Genomic DNA, 19,293 nt, shown 5'->3' with positions numbered 1-19,293 from the left:
AGAAAATAATAGAGAAAAGATTGAGATTGATCACATAAAAAACACTAACAGAATCTCAAAGTAGGTTTAGAGAAGGTAGAAGTACCCAGGATCATATATTCACTTTGAAAGAAGTTATTAACAGGAAGTGGATGGCGGAGAAACCCATTTATTTAGCCTTTATGGATATGGAAAAGGCATTTGATAAAGTAAATAGAGCAACGATTTGGAAATGTTTAAAAAAGAAAAATGTAAATCAGAAACTAATAAGGGTAATACAAAGTTTATATAAAGAAACAAATAACTGTGTAATAAGATATAATATGATATCAGAAAAATTTGCTACAAATGTAGGAGTTAGACAGGGAAAGGGATTGAGTCCACTTATATTCATAATATTTATGGATGAAATAATAAGAGAAAGTAAACAAAGAACTAAACCAATATACATAGGATATAGGAAATTAGAACAAATAGGGATGACAGAATGTGCATTTGCGGATGATGTGGTTATTACAGCAGCAAACGAGAAAGACCTAAGAGAAAGCTTGATAGTACGGAATAAGGTATTAACAAAATACGGTATGAAATTGAACAAGAGTAAAACAAAGACAATGGTAATAGATAGAAATAGGAAAAGGATAAATATGCAAATAGATGGGGTAGAAATAGAGCAAGTCAGTAAATATCAATACCTAGGTGTAATATTTTAAGAAAACGGAAAACAATAAATATATATAAACTGTAGGATACAAAAAACAAATAGATTATATTATGCAATAAACAGTGGATTTGTAAATAGAAGAGAAATATCAAGAAAAACGAAAATAAGTGTACACAAAACTGTGTGTAGACCTGTACTCACATATGGATGCGAGTCGTGAATATTGTCAAAAAGAGATAAAATTAAACTACAGGCAATAGAAATGAAATATCTAAGAAGAGTAATGGGAGTGACAAGAAGGGATAGAGTTAAGAATATTAAAATAAGAGAAGAATTAGAAATAGAACCATTAGAATCTTATATAGAAGAAAGACAGCTGGGTTGGTGGGGACACCTACAAAGAATGAGTTATAATATACCTGTTAAAAGAATCTGGGAAAGTAGAAATCTAGAAAGGAAAAAACGTGGTAGATCAAGAAGACAGTGGAATGCAGTAATAATAGATATTTTGGAAAAGAGGGGAATAACATGGAACGATGCCAAAAAATTAACAGAGAATAGAAAGATATGGAAGAATTTACGAAGAACGAAAAATAATGAAAGAATCAGAAACAGATCCCCACACCTCAGGGTAGAAGGGATAAGGATTATATGTATATATATACAGGGTGTCCCGAAAAGATTGGTCATAAATTATAACGCACATTCTGGGGTCAAAAATAGTTCGATTGAACCTAACTTACCTTAGTACAAATGTGCTCATAAAAAAAGTTACAGCCCTTTGATGTTACAAAATGAAAATCGATTTTTTTCAATATATGGAAAACTATTAGATATTTTTTATTGAAAATGGACATGTATCATTCCTATGTCAGGAGCATCTTAAAATAAAATTATAGTGAAATTTGTCTACCCCATAAAAATTGTATGTGGGTTTTGTTCCCTTAACCCCCCCCAACTTTTGTGTACGTTCCAATTAATTCATTATTGTGGTACCATTAGTTAAACACAACATTTTTTAAACTTTTTTGTCTCTTGGTATTTTTTCGATAAGCCAGTTTTTATCATCGAGATGCGGCTTAATATATTTACATAAAAATTGTATGTGGGTTCTGCTTCTTTAAACCCCCCAAATGTTTGTGTACGTTTCAATTAAACTATTATTGTGGTACCATTAATTAAACATAGTGTTTTTAAAACTTTTTTGCCTCTTAGTCTTTTTTTGGTAAGTCACCTTTTATCGAGATGTGGCTTCTTTTCCAAAATATACCTAAAAATGTAAATTATAAATAAATTTTCAGATTATTAACAGGTCTCCATAATCGCACTTAACCATATACAAATATGTGGTAAATTCGACAAATATTCAAAATATCTCGATAAACACTGGCTTATCGAAAAAGTACTAAGAGGCAAAAAAGTTTTAAAAACATTGTGTTTAACTAATGGTAACACAATATTAATTTAATTGGAACGTACACAAAAGTTTGGGCGGATTTAAGGGAACAAAACCCCCATAAAATTTTTATGGGGTGTACAAATTTCACTTAAATTTTTTTAAGATGCTGCTGCCATAAAAATGCCACATTAAGAGTTTTCGATATATGAAAAAATCGATTTTCATTTTGTAACTTCAAAGGGCTGTAACTTTTTTTGTGTGCACTATTGTATATAGGTAAGTGAGGTTCAATCAACCTATTTTTGACCCCAGACTCTGTGGTATAATTTATGACCAATCTTTTTGGGACACCCTGTATATTATGTTCCGGGGATCTGGGGAGTGTTCATAAGTGGAGTCCGCTCCGCCGAAAACTTTTTAAATTTAGCCTTATAAGGGCGTATTAAAGCTATTTGGGAGCAAGGAAAAAATTCAGGAATTTGTCTATAATTTTGTTGTTTTTTTATCTGTCCTAAGAGGTACCAGTACGGCGTACCGTCGCGTCTCTATCTATAAGCGAGGTTCCTACAGCCTCTGCCTCTTCTCGCATTTCGACCGCTTTTTTTTTCTGTCCATCCATTCGTCTTCTTTGATGGCTCTATCTCTCATGATGTGCCGTACATTTTCATCCCAGGCAACTGAAGGCCTTCCCCTTCTGCTTCTTTGTTGTGGTATGTAATTTAAAGCTTTCTTTGGCCATATATCTTCATTCATTCGTTTAACGTGACCATACCACACTAGTTGTCTCGTTTCAATTCGATCTACACTGGAATACAGTATTTATCCTCCTTCTAATATCTTCATTCCTGATGTGACCTTTTTTGGATATACCACACGCTCTCCTTAGATAATCCATTTCTACTACTTCTATTCTTTTTTGATCTTACTTCGTGATCTGCCAAACTTCTGCCCCATAAGTCATAATAGGCTCTACCAAGGTACGATAGATTGTCAATTTCGTTTTTTGTCTTATATCTTTAGACCATAGTAGAGAGTTTAGAATGTTTACCGCTTTTGTTGCCCTGCTGCGTTCTGTTTTCGATGTCTCTTTTGGTAGTGCCTTTATAGATATTAAAGATGTGAGATATTTATATTTTTTACATGTTTTTGTGGTTGTAATTTCTAAATCTGGATCTCATTTTAAATAAAGTCGGGGACAGACAACATCCTTGTTTAAGCCCCTTTGTTATTGGAAATGATTCAGATACCCTTCTTCTGATGTCCTTTTTTAACGACACTTCTTGCATTTTTGTATATATTTGCGATAGCATCCACATACTCTCTACTAATACCTACTTTCGTCAATGTTTGAAACAGTTTTTTCAAAGGTACCGTATCGTATGCCTTCTCTAAATCTACAAACATTAGGTGGGTATATAGATTCTTTGCCTTCCGTTTTTTCTATTACCTGCTGCAGAACGAATATATTATCAGTGCACAATCTTCCTGCACGAAATCCACTTTGTGGATTAAATTATCTGCAGCTTCATTTGCTGTAGTAATAATATCATTAAAGGGCCTACCCGGCTAAGATGATGAAAAATGCCCCCAACTCGATTCGAATTCTATATAGGTCACTATTTAGCACATATAGAGAAACTCACTTTCTGAAATTTTTAGTCCCCTAGGTGGTCGCGTGACCCACCTAGAACCTAATTAGGCTTTTTATGTTTTTATTTCTTATCTCAGCCGCATCGAGAGCTAGCGAAAAACTTTAAATAAAAAAGTTGTAGGTTTCAAAAAGTTCTGATCGAAATTTTTTTTATTTTGGCGGGAAATTTAAATTTTAGAACGATTTTAAAATTTTAAATGAGTGTAAAAAAATAACTAAGACATTCATTTTCACAAAAAAAAAATGTATAACGTGTATTTTTGCATAATGTTTCACTCTGAATTTTTTCAGATTTTTAAAATTGGTGAAACGTACTTTTAAAAATAAAAAACCGCATTTTTTTGCTTCTTTTTTCGTTTTTTGATACAATTTTATACAGGGTGTTTCAAAAAGGTAACACCGTCACTAGGATAGGTAAAAAACTGAAAAATAATTGGAGTTTGCTTAATAAAAAACTTTTGTAATGCCCTCCATTTTCAAGATATATAGGGCGTCGAAGGAAACAAAATTTTACACTTTTTTTACGATTTTGCCGAAACTACTGGAAACATTGTAATAAAATTTGGCGGGTTTTAAGAGGTAGTTATTGTGCATTTTTAGACATACAATTAAAAAAAATTTATTATCATTGGCGCGCATACGGGTAATGGTGTGAATTTTTTAAAGAAAAAATCATAGTACGCCACTGACATATATCAAATCAACAATCATTTTTAAATTCCTCGTCCAATTTATGATAAAAAAACTTTCTTCCCTTTTATTCATACAACGCGCCGTTTTCATGCAAAAAATAAAATATCTTAACGCTTCCAAAGTATTCGAATCAAGTTTTTATAGTCCAAGTAATGAAGCTAATAGGACAAAACCTCGCAATTTTTACAGAATGGATCGATTTGCTTGAAAATTTGAGAATAAGTAGTGGATAGTCCAAGGATCAAAATCTATATGATGCCGAAATGGGCTTTTACCATGGGGGTGGTTGCCACCCCATCTCGGGGGTGGACATTTTTTATTATATTTTGACCGCAAAAGTTGGTAAAAACATTCATTATAAGCAAATAGTAAATGTATAGAACGTTAATCTATACATTTTTTTGGTACAGTTAATAGTTTTCGATTTATTCGCTATCGAAAGTGTTAGTTTTTTATCGAAAAAATCAATGTTTTTAATAAGTTTTCTGCTAATAACTCCAAAAGTTTTCGTTTTATCAAAACAACTTTACTAAACAAAAATTTTTAAACCTTTTTAAACCTTTTTAAAAAATAAACAAAACCGTTTTTTCTAATTTTCTTTAAGACCAATAGTAATCGAGCTATACTTTATTATTCTTAGCTCTTTTTCGTCAAATGCGAAATATTGTAGTTTCAAAGTCAAAAGACGGGAAAACTATGCATTTTTCGAGGAAAACTTGTTAAGACTAATTTACAGTATTTAAAAATATCTTTGTTTAGAAATAAAAAAAGTCTTTAACTAAAAAATTAAATGACTTATAATGAAAAAATGTCAGTTCCTATTTTTTTTTCAGCGAAAAAGTGATTGGAAGCAACCCCCTAATCACCACCCTAATTAAAATTAGTCATTGACCTTATTTAGTCTTTTTAACTTATATATTATTAATAGGTTCTAGAAGTTTGACCGGCGTAGAATGATGAGTTTTTAAAAAAATGGAGTTAAAAGCGAATAACGAATTTTTGTAGTCTGGAAAAGGGCCTTTTCGTCAGAACAGAAAGATTAGCATCAGAGATACAAAAAAATGTTTAAATATGAAATTGTAGCTTGTTTAATTACCAAGAACCTGGTTTGCAAACAATTTTTCTACGGCAAAAATTGAGTGAGCTTTTGACAATTAAAACTTGTAATAACATGCAAAAACCACCTTTACCCACCCTTTCAAAGTTACCTCTTTTTGCGACTAAGGATTTTAAAAAAAATTGATACAAATAGGCTTTTAAATCTTGTAAAAACCTACAAAATTCTTTTTTACCAAACTTTCTAGGATAAAAAATAAGAAAGTTACGGTTAAAAAATCAATATATTTTTTTTGAAAAAAAAAAGAAGAAATCCAATTGGAAGCCTAATAATGTAAGTTAGCGGTAGTTTTACTTATCGCCCTTATTCATTCTTCTTTATTTATGTATTATTAATCGATTTTATAAGTTTGACTGCCTTGGAATGATTAGTTTTTAAAAAAATGGAGTCAAAAGCGAATAACGAATTTTTGTAGTTTGGTAAAAAATGCCATTTTCTTCAGAATAGAAAGATTAGCATCACAGATGCGAAAAAATATTTCAATATGAAATTGTAGGTTATTTAATTCCCAAGAACTTCGTTTTAAAAATTTTTTTGTACGGAAAAAATTGAGTGAATCGTAAATGAGTACATATATGTATATCGAAAAACATTGATTTTTTGGATATAAAACTTAACACTTTCGGTAGCGAATAAATCGAAAACTATTAATTTTATCAAAAAAATGTATAGAACATTTCTTGCTTAGAGTGAATGTTTTTATCAACATTTGCGGTCAAAATATAATAAAAATTTCCACCCCCGAGATGGGGTGGCAACCTACCCTATGGTAAAAGCGCTTTTTGGCATCATGTAGATTTTGATCCTTGTACTGTTCACTACTTTTTCTCAAATTTTCAAGTAAATCGATACATTCTGTAAAAACTGCGAGGTGAAAAGCTTCGGTTCCTGGACTATTACTTATATGGATGTACGAGTATTCGCGGTGTGCAAGTACTTAGAAGGGAAACGAGAAACGACCGTGCGCGAGTCGTGGAGAAATATTGCAACTATCTTAAATAATTCATATTGTCAATTGAAATTGTCAAATTGACGTATATTTCATACCTTCTGTCATTGAAGCAGAAAAATTATATATTGCTCCACAATATTGATATGATAATGATATGCAATTATTATATAAAGGTAAATTTAATTAATTGTATTTTGCTTGCAGTATAGCATTTTAATAACTAATTTTATTTATTACATACAATTGTTATCGTGCTATTAGTCACATATGTATAGTAGTCATTTTGAATACTCGCCATTTTTGTAAAAGGCAAAATCTGAGATGGCCTCATATCTAAATTTGAACTTTTGTATGTGTAGTATATGTGGTCCAAATTATATGCTTCTACCATTAAATGCACAATAATTCTTATAATATTTGCAAGAATCTGCCACACATAGGTACATGTGAAGATACGTTATGCATTTATTAAATGGTAATTAACATAACTAAAAAGTTCAAAATATTCCCTAAAACATATGCTTACGCCCCTTTCAATGGTGGTACATATTACCATTTTGAAAAATTAATATGTACAGGGTGAAAAAATTGAAAATAAATTATTTACATAATATAAAATAGTTTTACATAAAAAAACCAGAAAAAACATAACTTCTGGTAAACCGATTCTTCCAGTTCACGACATCGATCTTGTAAATCACAAAAAGACGAAAAAGAACCTATGTACCAAATTTGGTAGAAATCGGACTTTTCATTCAAAAGATATCGTGATATTAGTCACATATGTATAGTCGCCCATTTTGAATGACCGCCATTTTTGTAAAAGGCAAAATCTGAGATGGCCTCATATCTAAATTTGAACCTTTATATGTGCAGTATATGTGGACCAAATTATATGCTTGTATGTATCATTAAATGTGCAATTCTTATAATATTTGCATGAATCTGCCGCACTAACAGTAGATCATTGCAATTAATTTTTGAATTCAGTAGTTTATGAAGAAACAAAACATCAGCATACATCCGTCTGGAAGACAGCCTAGGAAGGTTTAATTTATTTCTAATTTCTGAGTAGGAATGGTCACTTAAAGGTTTGTGTAATTTAAAACTTAAGTACCTAATGAATTTATTTTGGACTTTTTCAAGCTTGGCTATATGGACTTCATAAGTGGGTGACCAAACAACTGAGCAATACTCAAGAACAGATCTAACTAGGGAAATGTAAATCAGTCTGATGGAATTAATGTTATGCAAAAATCTAGAAGTTCTAATAATGAAGCCTAACATTTTAAATACCTGGTTATTCACATAATCAAAATGAGCACAAAAATTTAGTTTGGAATCTAATTGAACACCTAGATCTCTTACAGTTGATACAGACTTCAGTGGTTCTTCAGCTAATTTGTAATTATAAAAGAGATTGTTAATTTTTCTACAGAAACTAATAACTCGTTAAAAAAAGAAGAATTATTTATTAGAAATAGTGGGAGTGTCTACTAATCTCATAAAATTTTGTGGAGTTTATTTCTACAAAATATTTTTATCTTGTACAATAAATAATGTTCTCATTTGTTATCAATACATTATAATGGTGTAAATAAATAATTATTGATTGGCGTAAGGTTTATGATAATTTTATGTCTGTTTAATATTAATAATATTGGCTATGCACTGGTGCGTTGGTTGTGTAGTAATTTCCAGTCACTTCTGACAACTGAACTTCCCAAAAAAGAAATTAATAACATCAGTGTCAAAGTGAATCTCGATAGAGCGAATTCAGTATACCTAAGGTTGAGAAATACAAAACTATTGAGTGAATTACATAAAAAAAAAACAATTATTATTTTTAATATATCGACGGTCTAATTCTAATACCCTGTATCTGCAAAAGAAACTAAATTTCCAATTTTCGCAGTAAATGATTAACAAAACAGTTATCTATCTATACATAAAACTCCGATCTAAACAAAAAATTCTAGAAACTTACAGGTCATCTAATACCCCGTAACTAAATATCTCTAAAATTGATAAGAAATTCCCAGTATCATAATAATTTTTTTGAGTTTGTACTCAGAATATGGCATGGTAGGGTATACTCTATTCCTGATATGGGATATTGCTGTAATTTTTATACAAATATTTTTAAAGATACGCGGTATTGTAAAAAACAGAAAAAACCTCTTTTGGCAGATACTTTGGCAGATATTTTTCACAAATTGAGTTATCACCACTGTGATATTACTAATAATTGTGTTTGTCTGGGGACCCAAAAGTCAATATTGCAACTCATTCTTTATTTAACTGAAATATTATATTTATTTTATATAAATATAAAACCAATAAACTTTATTGATTTATAAAACCAAATAAACCATAAATGCAAATGAATCGCTTATTTCAGAAACAACCTAAGTCATATTTTGGCGATTTTGAGTTTATTACACCAACATTGATACATTACATACTCTGTTGGTTAATGTATTTATCAATGATCTAATACCCTGTTTCCAAGTAAGTGAAACTTTGTTGTTCGCTGATGATTTAAAATGTTTTAAAATAATGACATATGAGGCTGATTCACTTAGTCTACAAGGTGATATTGATCGCCTAGCTAACTGGTGCATGCAAAATGGTATGTGTTTGAATGCATCCAAATACCATATTCTTCGTTTTCATAGAACTCATCATCCAATCATCTTCGAATATAGTATAAATAATCTGACCTTACATTCTGCCTCTGAAACTAAGGATCTAGGTGTGATCCTTGACTCCGCCCTTAGTTATAAATCTCACATTTCCAGTACAATACAGAAGTCTATGAAAGTGCTTCGCTTTATAAAGAGAACCACCAGAGACTTTACTAACATCTCAGCTATTAAATCCCTTTATTTCTCCCTGGTTAGATCTCATTTTGATTACTGTTCCACAATTTGGTCCCCCTATTACTTTACTCATAAACTGAAACTTGAGGCTGTCCAACACAATTTTCTGAGATATACTGCCATTAAGATGCCTGTATACTACGACTATTCTGCATTAGAGCGCATACTGAACTTACCTCCTCTTGAAGTACGCAGAAAACAAAGAAACTTAATATTTTTATTTAAAATTATCAATGGTCTGTGTAACTGCCCCGAGCTTCTCTCCAAAATGTCTCTATTTGTCCCCAGTCGTTCGACTAGGCAGGTGCAAACCTTTTGTTTCTTTTCATAGATTCAATTATTCTTACAACACATTTATTCCTAGAACTCTTCGATTAGCTAACTCATTAAATAACCTCAAAATTTTTTATATATTAGTTTCCCGCATTTAAAATCATATTTCTTCCCTAAGTTATTAACTTTTTAATACTTTCGGCCAGGGCCGGATTTAAGGGGGGCGGGCTGGGCAGCTACCCGGGGCCCCACAAAGCCCCAAACATAAGAGGCTCATTTAAACAGATATTGGCAGGAGATACAGGAACTCGACAATGTATGACAAGTATAAAATGAAGGAGCGTAGGAGTGATAATATTGCATTGTTCATGGTTATGTTTTTGACCTTCCACCGGGTGAGTGTATTGCTTCGTTTGTAAATTCTTATCAAGTGTTCGTACACATTTTAGCCACAGAGGAATGATTGAAAACATGCAGATAGTGGGCTTATGGGTCAAGAAATGTCTAAAGAACACGAAAGAATTGGGCGTATTGATACTGAAATAGCAAAACAGGCCGAGGCAATAAAGATTTATTGGAAAATACTCGAAGACTAATTTTAGTGTTATAAAGTTTATTTGTGAACGAGATTTAGCATTTCGCAGCGAAAATGAGTTGTCGAGTTTCGGCCAGAGCTTTTGTATTGTGATTAGTGTTACATGACCTGTATGTATTAGATAACTCACAACTGTTACACCTTGGAACATTTCTAAATTGATTTATGTGTTATCTTTTGTTTGTAATTGTACTGACCTATATGTTATCTTATTTTTTTTTGTAACTGATTCACGAAAAGGATGTCAAAAAGAGATGAAGAAATTATTTTGACAGTCTATTAAATGAAGAATTTGACCGACAGCCTGTGGAGTTAACGGAGACAGTAACAGCAATGGTTACCAGAATAACAAACGAGGAAGTGGCTCAAGTGCTTCAAAAAATAAAGAAAGGAAAAGCAGTCGGACCAGATAGTATTCCTGGGGAAGTATGGAGAGCATTGGGAGAGACAGGAACAAGTTGGCTAGCAGGTCTATTTAATAGAATTATGGAAGTTGGACAAATGCCAGACGAATGGAGAAGCAGTATATTAGTACCTGTCTACAAAAACAAGGGAGACATACAACAATGCACAAACTACAGGGCTATAAAACTACTTAGCCACTCCATGAAAATATGGGAGAGAGTAATTGATAGACGGATACGTGAAGAAACCGAAATATCCGATAATCAATTTGGCTTTATGCAGGGCAGATCAACAACAGATGCAATTTTCATTGTAAGGCAAATGATGGAAAAATACAGGAATAAAGAGACCAACGCTTGTATGGTACTCATTGATCTTGAGAAAGCATATGATAGAGTTCCTCGAGAGGTTCTGTGGTGGGCACTCAATAAGAAAGGAGTCCATGGCGAATATGTAAAAATTGTGAGAGATATGTATGAGGGAGTAACAACTAGTGTTAGGACAGATGTGGGAGAGACTGATAAATTTCAGGTGAAAGTAGGATTGCACCAAGGCTCGGTCCTTAGTCCTTATTTATTCTCATTAGTTTTGGACCAGATAACAGCGAAACTACAGGGTAGTATTCCATGGTGCCTAATGTATTCTGATGATGTAGTGTTAATAGGAAATAGTGAAAGAGATTTAGAACAAAAACTGGAACAGTGGAGACAAGCCAAAAAGGTTTAAAACTTAGTAGGACAAAAACAGAGTATTTGGAATGTTCATTTAAAGATGGAGTTACTACAAATAAAATGGTATCTTTGGATGGTGAAATGATTGTGAAAAGTAATAGTTTTAAGTACCTAGGATCGGTATTACAGAGTAATGGAGAAATAGATGGAGATTAGGGTGGAGCGAAGTTGACCGATATTTTTCATTTTTCTTTTTTTGAAATGGGCTAGTACCCAAAAGTTGTCTATTAGGTAGTATATTATAGGGAAAAAAAATCAACCCCCTGTGTTGTAATTTGGAGGTTCCCCCCGGGACTTGAAATTTGCCTATAACGTTGTATACATTAATAGCAGCTCTTCATTTGTATTTTATATTTTAGCATTAAAATGCAACCCAGAACTCACCACGAGGAGGTGGCTGCTAAACGAGTTCCACCACCACCCCTCCGCCACCGCCCTCCACCCCCAAAAATTCTTTTCACCACCTAACTCATAATGTAAATATGGTATTATGTAGTGTCTAGTGAGTACACAATGTTTTGTGTTAAAATGCGGCATCTGTTGTCGTGAGTCTAATCTTGATTTGATAAATCCATCCCTGTTGTCCTCCCCACTGACCGCCATAGAAGCTTCGGTAACCAGTCTGACACATCGTTCAACTGCTTGAGTATTACATGGATATTTAACAATTTCCATTTGATCTGGCACTTCTATCATAGCTAAAATGTCTTTGTTAGAAATATTAGCTAGTAATGGAGGTTCCGTCAGCCTGCAAGACTGCCAATCGATGAGTTCCACAAAGTCTGTGGCATTAAAATTAATTTTTGGAATAGTAAAAAATCTTATATAATGATTATTCTGATTTTGCTGACGAATTTTCAAGAGACGACGATAACCTAGCTCCCTTATGGACTTGGTTTCATCTGTTACCATCGCAAGTAACAGATTTTCTGGATGAGCATAGAAACCATTTCTCTGAATGACGGGATCAATAATTTCCAAAAGTTTCTTGTCAAAATTTCTGGATCATCTAATCATATTCAACAGATGACGAGGACCGTCCTTACATAACGGCTTTAGGTTAATATGGAACCATAAAGGTGCGTACACCTTTAGTACGTATTCGCTTAGAATTTGAAGATTACTTGAGACTTCATTTGTGGATATATAAAGTCTAAGTATCCTATTTGCAGCTGTTAGCCAACGGGAATGGGATAATTTGCCCGGGTTTCGATTGGCTAGGCTCTCCGTGCAAATGCCAGAAGTAACAGTTTGACATATATCCCACAAATATTTTTGATCATCGGTACTTAGATCATCAGGAACAAGCACTGGAAAGTTTCCACTCTGTATTGGATTAAATGACACAACTGGCAAATTTTAACAGCTTTCTAAAGCTTTTCCAATGGTACCAGAATATCCGCTAGGTCCTGTTGAAGGTCCATCTAACTTTTGAAGTAAGTGCCTTAGGAGTAATTCATTTGCGTGAAAAAGGCAGATCAACCACTGCACGGGGCGTTTAAGACATAGTTCCATCATTCTTATGGCACCATTTTTATTTCCAGTATTCACAACTGTTCCGTCACATCCGATAGCATTTAAATGGGAAAAGTCCACCTTTGTCTCTAAGAACTTTACGATTGCTTGTTTAATATGAGATGCAGTTCCAGACTGCGGCGTCACATGTCCTATATACTTGACGGGGGAGAATCAAATTGATGTTGTAAACCATAAAAATACCGTGTATGTAATATATCTTATTATTGTAAAATTCGAAGCGTTCGGGGAACCTCGGAAATATTTTTAATTTATTTGTGCTTTTAACACGTTATTTTGTATACCGATAGACAACTTTTGCACACTACCCCACTTCAAATTTCGAAAATTGAATTTTTCGCTCCACCCTAATGGAGATGCATGCAGTAGAATTAGGGCTGGATGGATGAAGTGGAAAGAAGCGAGTGGTGTGTTGTGTGACAGAAAAATTCCAATGAAGCTGAAGGGAAAATTCTATAAAACAGCCATAAGACCGGCTATGATGCACGGAACTGAATGTTGGGCAGTGAAAAAGAAAGAGGAACAACGAATGCATGTGGCGGAAATGAGAATGCTTAGATGGATGAGTGGAGTGACAAAGAAGGATAAAATTAGAAATGAGTATATTAGGGGAAGTCTAGGTGTGGCACCAATTGATGCCAACATGAGAGAGCATAGGTTAAGATGGTTTGGTCATGTTCAACGTCGAGACGTTAATCACCCAATATGAAGAATAGCTGAAGTGCAGATTCCTGGAAGGAGTAGGAGAGGGAGACCAAAGAAGACCTGGGGGGAGACGATAAGGCAGGACATGTTGGTAAAGGGGATTAACATTGATATGACCAGAGATAGAATTGTATGGAGAAATGCAATTAGGGAAGCCGACCCCGCATAGGGATAAGGCATTTTTATTTATTTTGATAGGGATAAGGATAATGATGATGATTTTTTTTTTGTAACTTTACTACTCATAGAATTATTTTTTCTCAAACCACTTTGTTATGTTATATTATGATAGTTTAGAACACTTTAACATTTATATCTGAATAGGGCTTGCCCGTGAATAAATAAATAAATAAAAAACATGTATTTCTGTGGGACTAAGGTGGTTTCAGAAATATATGAATATTTTAAATTGTTATAAAATCAATTATGCTTATGGGACTTAGGTGTATTCTGCATTAAATTGTGTGTAACCCACAGAAATATAATGTTTATGCAATAAACTCAAAATCGCCAATATGTGACTGAGGTTGTTTCTAAAATAAGCAATTCAAATAAATCAACAGTTAAAATTCATAAGCTATCAGACATTCAATATTGTTTATCTTTGTTTAACTTATTGTGATTTCTATGGAAAAGTGGCTTAATTTTGCGATAGGTACTAGTTTCTGTGAGTTAAAAAGAGACAGTATAAAAAGTAGTTGGTGAATAATTTCGTGCATGGGAAAAGTTAGTAGCCTTTCAGATTAAGACACTGGTCACTGGTATTCAATTGCAGCAAAGCATTGGTGAGCCACTAAAATCAGCCAGACACTCAAAGTAGCTCGTCTTTATTCGTTTATTTAAAACGACACCGGTGTTATACACCAGTGTCTTAGTCTTAGTCTGAAAAGGTACTTAGAGTGGAAGTACTATAGTTACTCTTTATTCACTTACCATCATCTTGATCTATTTCAGCTTTTATAGGGCATTTCTTCACATCTAAATAATCAAAATCAAATGTATCACAGGCACTTTCTGTCTTAGGCTCCTCCTTAAATTCGGTTTTAAAGGTATCCTGTAGAACTTGAGTATCTATTATTTCTATTTCTCTTTTGCAAGTTGTCTCAGCTACCTCTTGTTTTACTTCAGTTTGATTAAACATGATTGTAGTATGTTTATCTTGTATTATAAAAAAATATATACTGAAAACTGGAAGGATAATATGATGTAAATTAACAATTACCAAAATACTTTACACTTTACAGTAGTCTTTTTATGTTTATGTTTATTTATGATTTTATCACTTTATTATGACTTTCTTTCTAACTATTCTAACCTTTCAACCCTTTCAACCTTACTAATGATTGACATATGACATATTATAATGTCAGATCAACTGCTCAAAATGATCAAATCTTACCGTATCAGTCATGATACATAGGGCTTTTTATCGATTGTCATTTGTTTCGAGCTTCTGTCATATGTTGTATAGCCTGTGTATAATATTACTATACACAGATTATACGACATTTGACAGAAGCTCGAAACAAATGACTGTGAATGAAAAGCCCTATAAAGAGATAGTATTTTCCCGTAGCTCAAATACGTCCGAGTTCGCGCATTGATTACGTAACTGGAGACCGGAAGTTGCAATTAGCAAAATAACATTAAACTTCAATGTATTCGAAAAGAATTTAGTGTCGAGATTCCAGTCAAAATAACTGTCAAAGATAAAATATAAAATACAACCGCGAACAATTCAAAGTAATCGGACATTACGAATGATTACGAATCATTTATTGGCTCCGTGCGTCTCCCCTCTACGTACAGTCACGTGATACGCTGTCAGATTTTGTAAGGACGTTTTAACATTGAGTCTTATGGGATTATTTTGTTAAACTTGAATATTTTATTTTGTAGTAACAATAACCGAAAAAAATTGTTAGAATTCATTAGTTATTAATTTATACTGTAATTTATAGTGCAACAAAAATATTTTCTTTTTCGTTAATAAAGATTTATTGACATAAACTGCGATAGTGAGGTTATGTATACAAAATCAAACTGATAATCAATATTGGAAAGTGAAGAATTTATATCAGATTAAGTGCGTTTTTAATTTCTGTTTATATTAATACATAATATCACTAGCGTGACACGGCATTTTTTTTAAATGTCTCATTTAAACATACACAAAGCGTCCTGATAAAATTTCAAAAAACCGCCACCATGAGCAGGTCGGTCGATTTTGCTTTGACACTTTGTTAACGCTCGGGGCGAATAGTATCATGGTATCAGTCGTATCAGTTTTTTTAGGAACCAGCTGTACTTCGCAAGTGTGTGAAATAATCGTGATCCCTTTGACTCGGGTCATTTACCGACAACATTTGGAAGACGAACGAGTGACAAATATGAAATAATTGTGCGAGTAACCCACTCAGACGACATGGCAAGTACCATAGAAAAAAGTGTTGTCTGGCAAGTACGAGAATACGCCAAGTACACGAGTCGTTTGAGTCTGGCTCAAATACAATAAACTGACAGAATATCATCTATGTTTGCCTCCCGGCTGCCATATTGATTTAGTTTTGACAGCATGTTCGAATGCCCTACCCTGTGATTGCGATTTTTTTGAGGTTAATTTGTTTATACAGATTTTACAGATGTGTTTAGTGTATTTTTAATATAATTTAATACTGAAATATATCAAATCATGTTTAATCAAAGTGCAGTAAAACAGGAAGTTGGCGAGACGACGTGCAAAAGAGAAATGGATAATGAAGTTCTAGAGGATACCTGTAAAATTGAAGTTAAGGAGGAACCTATCAGGGAAAGTGCAAATGATGCATTGTATTATTTAGACGTTAAGAAATGTCCTATAAAAGCTGAAATCAAACAAGATGATGGTAAGTAAATAAAGAGTAGTTATGTACATGATCTTGCCCACTAAGAGCCTCTTCACAGGACAGGTGCTTAAGATCATCATCAGCACGTAGCACTACAACCCTGTGTGGGTCCTGGCTGAATGTACAACTTTTTTCCAATTTTTTCGGTTTTCCATCAACCTAGGGTCAAATGGAATATTCATTTTCTGGAAATCTGCTTGGATGTTATCTCTCCATCGCATTTTGGGACATCTGAGTGGTCTTTTGCCTGTAGGAATCTCCTCCCATACCAGTTTTACAAGTCTTTCGTTATGAAGTCTGTGCACGTGGCCTGCTTGGACCTGATTACAGCCCCAGGTCCAGATACATTAATCTTCAGCCCTACTTCACTTGTTGCTACTTTCACCTTGTTGAAAATGTATTTTATAGGATAGAGTCTCCAACAAGGTCAGTGTTATTTCTGCCGACCTCATGGCTTTCTCTAATACAAGGTTAAAAAGTAGCGGAGATAACGCATCACCCTGTTTGAGTCCACTGGTGATTTCAAAGCTGCCAGACAGTTTATTATTTACATGTACTTTAGACATTCCACCCTCTATACAGACTTTGGTCTTCCTAATGAGAACTCCACCATGGCATTTCCTACTTGGCTTCTTTCTACTCTATCATATGCCTGTCTTACTTTACTTTTTCGTGTCTGGATCTGACTACAGTTTTTCTGCCCAATATCAGGCTACATCTACACACCCTTTGTATTTGCGAGCCATAAATCATCGAGGGTGCACTGTGATGGGCAAAGTCTGCATACTCTCAGATGCTCCACGCTCTGTATTTCCCCACATTCACAAAGTGCGTTGTTATCTGTCTTGATGCCCCATTTAATAAAGTTCTGTTTTACAGGGGCAACACCTGTGCGTATTCAGTTGAGTGTTCGCCAGGTTCTCCAGTCCAGGTTCATTCCATTAGGTCATTCTGGATGTGGGGGGAACAGTTCGGGTGGTTCGACGTTGACATTTCTCATAAGCCTTTTCCTTGATTTAAGTCGGCTGATTCCTGGCGGTTCGTCAAACCCGTATAATTGGTGCCTTTCGTCAAAAGTTTGCCTGAACTTCTCCACATATTGTGCGGTGCATCTACAGTCGTCTGGTGATGCGAATCCAGCTGCCCGGTACAGTAATGGTAGAGGGGTAGGCTTCATACAACCGGTAATTATTCTGCATGTTTCATTTAAAGCTGTGGTGACTTGTTGGGCGTGTCTAGATCTACCCCAGATGGGACAAGCATATTCCCCTGTTGAGAAACATAAGGTCTCAGCTGTTGACTTTAAGACCTGGGGTTTGCACCCCACTTGCTCCCTACAAGTTTCCGGAGAAGGTTGTTTCTCGTAGAATCCTTTTGTCTTGTGCTCTGACAGTGGAATTTATACGTTAGTGTCTGTCGACACCGTAACATATGCCTGTCGAAAGTCTATGAAGAGATTGTGTATGGGTTTGTTAAACTCACATCCCTTTTCTAGAAGCTGCCTCAGTGTGAATAGTTTATTTATTTATTTATATACGGGATTACCCCCATTACAAAACATACAGTATAAAATCAATCTCTGTAATATCTACTAACCTAGAGTAAAATAAATCTTAATTACATATTAAACAAAATCGAAATATTAATAGTTATCCATTACACATATTACATCTATTACAGAAATCAGTTAAAATAAACAAAAAACAAAAAGTACCTGTCATGCTCTCTTAGGCTACGGCTCCACGGGCTGGAAATTGACGCTAGCAGTAGCCGCAAAACGAACTTAAGATTCCACGGAACGGAATAGGAATAGCCGAACTGAACCAACTACGCACAAGTCCTGTAGTCGGTACAATTCGGCTATTCCTATTCCGTTCTGCGGAACCTTAAGTTCGTTTTGCGGCTACTGCTAGCGTCAATTTCCAGCCCGTGGAGCCGTAGCCTTAATCCGATTCTTAAAAGCAGCTAAGGAGACACCAAACATTTCCAAGTTATTCTCGTTTATAATTTTTAGTGTTCGCTCAATGGGCGAATGCATACCATAGTTTGTTCAATGAAAAGGTATATAAAACAAATCAACATGTCTGAGACTTCTGGAGGGAACATATAAATTAATAGACTGGAGAAGTTCAGAACAACAAATTAAACCATTTATTAAATTAAACACAAATACCAAATCAGAGTTATCTCGTCGAGATTTTAATAAATTCATGTTGAGTGTTTTTAAAATATAGGTATAATCATGATTAGTAATGCGTATGTTTAATTTGTATGCACAATATCTCAAAAATTTATTCTGCAATCTCTCCAACGTAGTAGAATGAGCTTGGTATTGTGGAGACCATACAGTAGATGCATATTCCACTTTAGATACAACCAGAGCATAATATACCGTTCTTAAAGCCCCTACAGATAGTCTCAGACAGTTGCGAATGATAAAGCCCAAAGATTTTGACGCATTTACTGTTACACTATTTATATGTTGCACAAAACGCAACTGCTTATCAAATGTGACTCCTAAGTCTTTTATTGTTTTAACATAAGACAATTAATTTTCATTAATTGTGTAAGAAGTATCATATTTTTTATTACCTCTAAAAAAGCTTATATAACAGCATTTAGCAACATTTAAATGCAAAATATTATTCTCACACCAAATACTCAACCGGTCTAAATCTTCTTGAATTAATGTTACATCAACATTTGAATCTACGGATTTAAATAATTTCAAATCATCTGCAAACATCAGGAAATCGCAATTTCTAAAACACTCTGATATATCGTTCACAAATATATTAAATAACAAAGGTGAACAGTGAGCTCCTT

General features: G+C 33.9%; 2 protein-coding genes across 4 annotated transcripts in view; one reads left to right on the top strand and one right to left on the bottom strand.

The window, feature by feature from the left end:
• The window catches only part of LOC126892650 (zinc finger protein OZF-like), a 348,853-nt gene extending 333,945 nt beyond the window's left edge, over positions 1–14,908 (bottom strand). For 2 of the 3 annotated variants that reach the window (XM_050662281.1, XM_050662280.1), the window contains exon 1: positions 14,516–14,908. In XM_050662281.1, coding sequence (XP_050518238.1) covers positions 14,516–14,723 — 208 coding nt within the window. In that variant the 5' untranslated portion in view covers positions 14,724–14,908. The remainder of the gene's footprint in view (positions 1–14,515) is intronic. The other variant, XM_050662283.1, reaches the window with a different exon arrangement.
• A 720-nt stretch (positions 14,909–15,628) lies between these two features.
• The window catches only part of LOC126892618 (zinc finger protein 260-like), an 87,445-nt gene continuing 83,780 nt past the window's right edge, over positions 15,629–19,293 (top strand). The window contains exon 1 of the mRNA XM_050662212.1: positions 15,629–16,467. Coding sequence (XP_050518169.1) covers positions 16,275–16,467 — 193 coding nt within the window. The 5' untranslated portion in view covers positions 15,629–16,274. The remainder of the gene's footprint in view (positions 16,468–19,293) is intronic.

Source organism: Diabrotica virgifera, chromosome 9, assembly GCF_917563875.1.
Source record: "Diabrotica virgifera virgifera chromosome 9, PGI_DIABVI_V3a".
In the NCBI taxonomy this organism is placed as follows: Eukaryota; Metazoa; Arthropoda; class Insecta; order Coleoptera; family Chrysomelidae; genus Diabrotica; species Diabrotica virgifera.
This window is presented reverse-complemented; position numbering and strand designations above follow the sequence as displayed.